This window comes from Choristoneura fumiferana, chromosome 18 (genome assembly GCF_025370935.1).
Source record: "Choristoneura fumiferana chromosome 18, NRCan_CFum_1, whole genome shotgun sequence".
Lineage (NCBI taxonomy): Eukaryota > Metazoa > Arthropoda > Insecta > Lepidoptera > Tortricidae > Choristoneura > Choristoneura fumiferana.
In genome coordinates this window covers 16,032,317-16,042,149 of record NC_133489.1, presented here as the reverse complement: position 1 = coordinate 16,042,149, position 9,833 = coordinate 16,032,317, and the positions used below count along the sequence as shown (strand labels likewise).

General features: G+C 38.5%; 1 protein-coding gene across 1 annotated transcript in view; it reads right to left on the bottom strand.

The window, feature by feature from the left end:
- Positions 1-355: 355 nt before the first annotated feature.
- LOC141437561 (uncharacterized) overlaps positions 356-9,833 on the bottom strand; it is an 11,897-nt gene continuing 2,419 nt past the window's right edge. Inside the window, exon 3 of the mRNA XM_074100991.1 lies at positions 356-385. Coding sequence (XP_073957092.1) covers positions 356-385 — 30 coding nt within the window. The remainder of the gene's footprint in view (positions 386-9,833) is intronic.

Here is a 9,833-nt window from a genome sequence, read left to right as displayed (position 1 = left end):
GTACTAGAGACATGATTATAATCAATCCTACATGACTCAGTAAATGCATACATAAGTCGTTTTACCACCGTATTTACATGAAACATTCGAATTTATTTTTTAGTGAAATATACTATAGTGTTAGTTAACACACAACTTACTCGATACCTAATACTAAAAACAAAGGAACACTAATCTCCCTGATCACTGCTACTTAATGCTAGGTAGTCTATAATTAACTGATTTGCCAAACATTGGTCATAATTACATCTACAGAATCACCCTATATGGTTGGAAAATTATAAGAAACATGAACCCTTAAGGTCTCTATGACCTGCACACTAGTTTTAGTTTACTTTCGATTAGAGACCTCCTTTCATCCCTCAACACTCCACACTTCTAAACACTGTCGAGGTTTAACAAATGTTATTTTAATACCCTTACATGTGCGATTTAACTGTGATTGTAAAAATAATAAAAGGTTTTTAATGCAAATTTCATTCAATGTGACTGATATTTCAGTCTACATACTTTATACCTATTCCGCTATTGCATTAATATATAAATAGACCAAACGAAAAACAAACATAGGTACCTAAGGTTTCAATAAGAGCGCCTAAGTATTGTCTGTATCTGTACGTATGTCAATTGTGATTAGTATTATGTACGTTGGCACTTATTTAGTGTGTAGTATTTATGTTTCTTTAAAATGGAAGAAAAATGTTAAGTCAAAGACTGCCTATCCCATACAGTCCCGTAATAGGGCTGGTTGAGACGTTTGAACATTTCGTAGAGTTAGTGCTTGTTAATAGGTTTTAGTATCAAAGTTTGCACACTTTTAGACACAAGGACGCTTGGTTGAATTAATTAAATAAAATAATAAATAAATAAATCATAATACATCTACAGTGGCGCCGCTACTATTTTTTTTATCTTTACGAGACTGGTGTATTGTTACAGATTATACAAAATAGATTTCACACTTTCATTTGAAAACCACTAATTATATATTCACCTACCAGTCGGCCTACCGCTAAGCAACGGTGTTAGTAGAAACCACGAAGTTCATTTTCAAGTGACAGTAGCGATGAGTAATAAGTTTTTCCAAAAACATGACATTAAATATTGACGTTGTGTTACAAGTAATAGGCCGGAAAGTATCGCGCTGCAGGCGCTGCGGCTCGGCAGCCTGCGCGCGGTCACTCTAGCGGCCTGCAAAGAGATTTCATAAAAATTTCCCGCCCTCGGCCGGCAATGCGACTGTCTTTTGTTTCAACGCGAGCTGCAGCACGGCGCGCACCCGCCACCAGCACCACCGCCCGCAGCTGCCGCGCCAGCAGCCACACAATATGGCGACGAGACTGCGTCCCGCCAGCTTCATTTCTTGTTTTTTTTATTTTTTTTGTTTGAGAAAAGCACTATACAAGCTTCGGCCAGAGCGGGGTTGCCAGCCTCGCATCCCTATCGCATCTACTTATATCTACTTGGCCGGCAACCCCCTACTTCCCGGCCTCAACAGTACCTAATGTACTATACCAAACTAATAAACTTTTCCGCCAATCTATCAATTTAAATTAGTTCTTAGAATTTGCCTATACTAATCGACCTTAAAATATTTCCTGCTCTAATTCATTACGATATCTTTGAGTGGGAAGTGTTATAAAGTCATATAATAGTTAATGTAATAGCGACACATAGGTCGTAAAAACGCAATCTGTTTTGTCGCTCATAGACCTTATCAATCACAATGTCACAGGGTATAAAATGTTCAAAAAATTGTGTTAATGATTATGCCTTGATAATCTTTCGCTTGCAGTTTTCAGTACAATTAAACGCCTATTAAATGAATGATCCTAAAATAGTCTGGTCCATGATATACTTGCTAAAATATGTATTTTTTCTTAAGAGTGTATATATCGTCGCTCGGCAGGCAAAAGTACTAAAGCGACACTTCGTCAACTTTACAGGAGAGCGATTTAAAGTTTTTTTTTTACGAAAAAAAATCATAACTTTTGAACCAGACAACCAATTTTGAAATTTCCAGGAATATATGACACATAATTTAATAGACTATAATAAGGTCTTAATAATTCATAGCAAAATCCACTGGTTTAGGAGATAAGTGTCGCTTTAGTAAGTTGTCCCCGAGTCATCGAGCAAATGCAATCAGGCAAAAAGACTAAACGTAAAAATTTACCTCAAACGTCATATTTCAAATTAACTAATGTGATTTTACGTCTCAATAAATTTAGTATGGTTTTACTAACTACACACATTTTTTTTCTTATCAAACTGTTCGTAATGCTGATTTACCAAATCGCAAGGGAAAATATTCCAAAGTACCTACTGAACAGAAATTATATAAATAATATTCATTAATAATAATAAATATTAATCATCTATGCTAAAATTTCAATAACTTAACGTTAACTGTTACTAACACTAGACTTTTGTTAATGTTATAAGGTTATTAATCACAAAGGCACCATCTGATTTCTAACTAAATGCACAAAAGGTTTTTTTTTCACTATTATTTTTTGAGGTATTTTTATTATTATCATGTCCTAGTATTTTGGTGTATATACAAAGCATACGCTTAGGTTTAAGGATGAAATAATACGTAAAATACCTTAATTTATTCTGTAGGTAATAACTTTAATTAGCATTTCAACAAAAGTTTCAGAACAATTTTTTTCTATTTTATACAAATAAATCATTCATTCATTCATTCAACATTATAGTACTTATTAGTACCTAATAAGTAAGAAACCTGAGTAACAAACTGATGCGTCATGGTTGCTATAGCAACTTTAGATATATTATTGGTCTATATAACGATTAAGAAATATAATGCACTATTGGTACAACAACATTTGTTATATTCTCATGATCTAACTATCCGATATCATGGACTTGTAATATACCAAACTATTAATATACTAAGGGGCTGTTTCACCATCCATTGATTAGTGTTAACTGGCGGTTAGGTGTGATGCCGTCTCTATTTGTTTTGTAGGAATAGACAGAGACGGCATCACATTTAACCGGCGGTTAACGCTAATCAATGGATGGTGAAACAGCCACTAACAGTACTATGGTATAATCAAATGAAACGTCGTGAGACCTTTGCTGAGATTTAAGGACTGCGCTAAGTGAGACATGGCCGTCTTCAAAATTGACCACCTAGACTGAGAAAAGCTGGCGGAAAAATGCACTGATTGGCGCAGACGTGTGTTGGAGGGCCGCAAGTATTGTGATGAAGGCTTGCCTGGCTCAATGCACTTGCTTGCTGACAAGAGACAGAAACGAAACCAAGGCCGTTCTGCACCAACATCCGCAGACTTCTCTTGTCAGAGATGTGGACGAACATGTCGCTCTCGCATCGGTCTAGTCAGCCACCAAAGACGTTGTGCACAGGCAACACGCCAAAATTCGTCTGGAACAGACGCGTAGGCCTGATTGATGGTATAATGTATGTGATATTATATCTAAAGTTGTTATACTGGTCATAACACACCCTGATGGCCATTCGGTTCCACCATGGAGCCGCAGCTGCATTTATGAGGCATACAAACAAAAACAGGCGGAGAGCTACTGCCACCCGCAATGAGTCGTTGTCCAAGGGTGTTCCCAAATAAGGAACAGGCAAAGCCTATAACGACGTTCGCGCTTTGACTTTTGATGCCGACTTCAGCCTGGCCAAACCCACCCCAGTGGTTACACTCATAGGCCGTGCCAGAGCGTCCCTAGCCCCCTCGTCATCCCAAACTCATTGTATCTGCGGAGCCCCGTGCAGTGACGCCAGTCTCATTCGCCAGTGCATCATCCACATACGAAATGGTAACCTTTATGAGATTTAAAAATTTAAGAGATAAGGCCACCAACTCCATGTGCCGATCCGAGGAACGCTGGCAAGCCCACATCCGCCGCACGCCGCAAACGAGACCACCGTTACATATGGGCAAGGACGCTTGGACTCATTGCTCATCCGCAAGGGACACGTTCAATACAGTCTCCTTTGTATCTCTCAAGTGTGACGTCAAAAGAAGAAGTTTTACCCGAACACAACCATTGGAGTGGTTTCCAAAAATTGGTTATTTTTGGAACTGCGAAACACATTCGTAACAGAGTCAAGATGAGATGGGTATTAATACTCTTCAAACGTTCCTGGGCGAGCAAAATAGACGCTTCCTGGTCTCTAGTGCACTAGAAATGGCCTCTTGGAAAATAGAAGAACCCAAGAGGGTAAAAATCGCCGTAGACAAGGTTAGAAGGAGAATGATAGACCTGGTGTAAAAAAGTACAGGGTGTGAATGTATTTTTTCACCTCGCCCAACAGAACATCCCTCTCGCCAGTATTGAACGCGTTCTTGAGATCCTACTTCAAGACGACACAGTCAGGATTTCCGGGTTCCGTGACGAAAGTGCGTGTTGTGGATCGCGACCTCACACCCCTCAGTGTGCCAAAACCCAGCTGAAAATGAGCTGGTCGAATTCCGTCTAAGCTCACGGCTGACCCATTATGGAATGACCCTAGTGCTCGCACCACATCCTCCAAGTTTACCGGCAAGGCTTGAATGGACCGATCCGGCTCTCGAGGGAAAGTTAACGTGCGGGACGCGGGAGGATGCTTCGTACGCAAGAACACAAGCGTCTCAAGACCCGGAGGTGCTACCGAGTCATCTGACATTAACACGCGAATGGCCCCCACACACCGGCCTCATATACTTTGGACTCGATAGTCTTAAGGACAGAATGCGACCTGGAGGAAGCCTGCCCGTCACTACTAAATTCAACCAAGTCCAATGTTCAAGTTTGGTCTCAGTTTGCGGCGTGTGGAGAATGTGGGTTTGCCAGTCTTCCTCACATCAGTACATGGAGTTATTATAGTGGCCTTGTCTCTTAAAATTAAAAATTCTCATAAAGAACTACTAAGACTGGCGAGGTGGACGTCTCGACACCTAATAGCGTCGCTGCCTCGGGCTCCGCTGATATAACGAGTTTGGGATGTCGTGGGGGCTAGAGACGCTCTGGCACTTGTGGGTGGGTGTGCCACTAGAGTGGATTTAGCCAGGCTGAAGTCGGTATCAAAAATCAAAGCGGGAGCGTGGTTATGGGCTTTGCTTGCTCCTCATTTGGAAATACTTCTGGACAACGGCTCATTGTGGGTGGCAGTAGCTCTCCGCCTGGGCTGCGATGTTTGTGTGCCTCATAAATGCATCTGCGGCTCCATGGTGGAAGCAAATGGCCATCAGGACTTAAGATGGTCGGTATAACAAATAACACATAATTTCACAATATTATGCTATAAGTATATAAGTAGTTAGTAGTTTAGTATAATGTATATAGAGAGTAATATATGTAAAGTTGTTATACCTAGCGGTAGTTGTTATACCTAGCCACCGGTACGCACCCTGGCCATTTCACGCGTTGAGTTCTCGTCGGTGTTCAGGAAAATTTCCGCGCCGCTACGCTCTCTTTGACATACTGAAGAGGGCTTTAATATCCGCCAACATCCTCTGCGTTCTGGAGCCTCCGGTCCTCTGTCGAACCGACAGCAAAAGGCCAGATGGCTTAACTTTAGTGCCATGGCAGAACGGGAAGTGTTTGCTGTCGGACGTTACGTGCGTCAGTACTTTCGCCGCCTTGCACCTCAGCTGAACACTCCGCGGCAATCCGCGGTGGATTTTGCGGTCAAAAAACGGGAGAATTATTCGGCTATTGTTTACATTCGGGAAGTGGGACGTCGAATTACGGGAAGGGGGTCTCACGCCCGCGCGGGTTCGTACCCTGGTGCAAAGATTGTCTATCGCCATTCAACGTTGTAAAGCGGCCAGTTTGATGGCTACCTTTGCGCCAGGGACAACTCGAGGGGGCCTACTGGACTAAACTTAAGCTATTTATGTAACATTAATAAAAACAAATTAAAACTTCTTACTCTAAATTTCAAATAGGGCCGAACATCATCTTTATTTGATGCAAACAGAACCGTAGCGATCAAATTATAATTTTTGAATTTGAAATAGATTTACTATTGAGGTTGACTGGTAGAGATCCCTTAAAGGGATAAGTCCGCCTTTGCACAAGTATCTCAAAGTTTGTCAATTGTGTTGTGTTTCTTTTCTTTTGTACAATAAAGAGTTTACAGACATACATACTATTTTCTTTTATCCTTTGGCAACATAAAAAGAACTTTAAGTTTTAAGGAATAATACTCATTATAATTTATAAATTAAGTTATAAATCTTAAGAAAATATGATGTTTCTATATACCAAACATCGAATTGCAATGATATTTTACTACGTATATATACTAAACGCTTTTTTAATACACGATAAAGGTCAATGGTAATGACTAATTTCACCAAATCTATAATATTTCGTGAAGTTTTTTTGCTAATCCTATTTGAATTGTATGCTTTTGTATATGTTAAAATGGCTAAAATGCCAAACGTATGTTTTAGTTTTTAAGAACAAATAGCTAAATTCTTATAAATGAATTCTTATCAATACAACCAAACGACTAAAGGTGTATAAAACTTCAACTCAAGGAGGGCATAATTACTAAAGTGACAAAGGTATTTTCTTTTTTTTTGCACAAAATACTAAACGTCCAACATTTGTAAACTAGAAAAATGGCAAAAGACTGAACGACAGTAAATCTTAAAATGGCAAAAAGGTAACAGTACTAAAATGAAAATAATGAAAGTGATGCTGCATTAAGTGATTTGCTTCCCAAATTTAAGCGTTTTTTGAAAGACTAAAGCGCCAAAAAAAAGTTAAATTTTGCTCCAATCACTTTGAAACCTAGACAGTTTGATGCAGAAAAATTCGCTGATTCTGGTGATATGCATAACTCATTTTAGCCCAAAGTGTCGCTTTAGTACTTTTGCCTGCCGAGCGACGATATATATTCTTCCTAACATACATGATTATTTTCAAAAACATAAAGCGACGGCTACCTGTTACCTAAAAAGATCTTAAAGATTCACGCGTCTTCAAATTATAAATTGCTCTAATTGATTCTCTTTGTAAGATAAAATTGACTTAATGTCTGCAGCAGATCCACCATAAAATGAGGCCGTACGAAATAATGCTATTAAAGTAAGCAAAATAACACCACCGTGCCGTCGCCACATCGGTTAGCTGCCGTATTTTCCAAACTGCAAAAGCACCAGACTCAATCTACCGCGATTGCTGTGACGTGAGGTCCCACTGTAGTTTAGAATCGAGCGTTATTCCTAAAAATACTATTGATTTTACAAATTCATAGTTTGACCATTTAACTTTAATATTTTTTATAAACAGAATTTAATACATTTAGTTTTCTTAAGATTTAGTAAAATTATTGGCAGCAAACCATGCGGATATCACGGACAGTGTTTAATGGCTATGGAACCCTATTTGGGCGTGTCCGACACGCTCTTGGCCGTTTTTATTAACAGAGACTACTAATTTAAAAGGAACTGTTAATTATCATCGTTTACTTCTGCGCTGGCGGCGCACCGTTCAAACTCACGCGGTGCGGCATTCCGGCGCGCGTTCATTCAAAAAACCGACTACAAAAAATAAAAAAATAACAAAATATGGAACGACTACAAACCCTTGAAAACATTTTTCTAGTACGTACTACTACGTACTAGCTCGAAGTCGGTGCCTCAGCACGAGCCAGCAGGTGTGGAACAATAGTCGTCTACCTCACCTAAATACTATGGGTTTCAATCCCTCCTGCTGGGTCGTGCCCATATTTTGTTATTTTTTTTATTTTTTGGAGTCGGTTTTACTTTTTTGCTAAATTTTTCTTTATTTTCTCACTTTTCAGTGATTCGTAGCCAAAGTACATCTTACAAGATTCCATTAAGCTCAAACACGACTTAGATACCTACGTTGTTTTATAACAGATTAGAGATTCCAAAATCGGCATGCAAGTAGGTAATACTAACAGCTAACAATTTTCAGGGTTTTTCGAAATTCCCACGGGATAAAACGAATAAGAGGATTTATATACCAACTGAAACAGAAAAAGCACAAGCTAAACTAATAAAACTAGTGACTGGAGATTTGGCAAACTGATGTAAATCTAGTTACAATACAATAATTTAGCAGTGACATCCTGCTTATCCTGGCCAGGATCGTCCCCGTAGAAGGGAACTCCTCAAAGTTGATACACACAAAAGACTAAATGATTGTTAAATTTCAATAACAATGCGTTTATATGAATACACCACCGTAGGCCTGCAGCCAGGGTCGTCTGCTGATGACGAAACCCCTCAAGGTGATAGCACAGATACGAAATTTACAATATATAAGTGAATTCAATTTCGGCCAGATTTTCAAAATTCATTCAATATAGAAAGCTACACTGTGTCTCTCATCGACAATTAAGAATATTCAAATAGATCATAACAGTTGTTCATGTCCCGCGGGAACTTTAAAATTTCTAGGGATTAAATCCTAATCGTGTTAAAGTCGCGGGCAAAAGAAATGCGTAGTACTTTAACGTTTTCTAATTCCACCCCCGAATCAGCGAAACAGGGTTTCAAAGTTGGTTATGATTAATTACGTATGTAGGTTTGATATTTGAATTCTAAAATTTACACCCTTTGTCTAAAAAACGTCTGTCTGTATTTGTATTTCCATGCAATCCTCCGAAAAATCACCAAAACACGAAAGAAATATGATAAAAAGTAAATGTATGTTACCCCCAATTTAACGCGAGCGAAGCCGGGGCTAAAGCTAGTCTATATCTATATATAAGTATAAAAGAAGAAACTGACTGACTGACTGACTGACTGACTGACTTATAGATCAACGCACAAGCCCAAACCGCTGGGGCTAGAAAACTTGAAATTTGGAATATATATTCTTAATAGATGTAGACGCGCACTAAGAAGGATTTTTCGAAATCTCACGGGATAGGAAATATCTAAAACTTTTTTGCTTCTTTGTTTGTAGTCGAATCTCTCTCTGAAACTACTAAGCCGATTTTAAAATTCTTTCACCGTTAGTAAGCTACACTATTCTTGATTGTCATATGTTACTTTTTATTCCGGGATAGTGCAAAATTCCCGCGGGATAGATAAATTAATTCATTTTCGGAGCTGATTTAAAAATTCTTACATATTATGTGATATGACTATCTCCAAATGACAAAGCTACTTTTTCTTCGGGAAATTACAAAACTTCCCATGGGATAGAAAAACTGAATGAAACTTCGGAGATGATTTTAAAATGTATTCCTGATTGACATAGCAATACGTTTTTCCAGGGTAAATGTGAAAAATTCCCGCGGGATAGAAATATAGTAAATTCAAACTTTGGCACTGCTTTTAAAATTCTTTTCATATGAATTAATTGACTATCCTCGATTGACATAGGCCATTTATTTTTGGAAAATCCAAATTCCATGGGATAGACAAAACTGAATTCAACTTCAGAGCTGATATTAAAAATTCTTCCACTAATATAAAGCTGCACTATTGCTGATGGTATAGATTACTCTTCTTTGGGAAAATACAAAATTCCGCAGGATAGGTAGGTTACATAGAAGTAAGTAAGACAATCTAAATTCGGAGCTGATTTTTAAAATTCTTTCACTAATAGTAATCTGCATTATCTCTGATTGACATAGGCTGCTTTTCTACCGAAGAATGCAAAATCCCGCAGGATCGACGTAAGTAAATTCATCATTGGGGTTGATTTAAAAAGATATTTTTACCAATTGGGAGCTACATTATCCCTGATTGGCATACGCTACTTTTCTCGGAAAAACATAAAAATTCCCGCGGGATAGCAAAAAGTGAATTCAACTTCAAGTTGATTTACTTATAATTCTATACCTAACTCTACCTGAA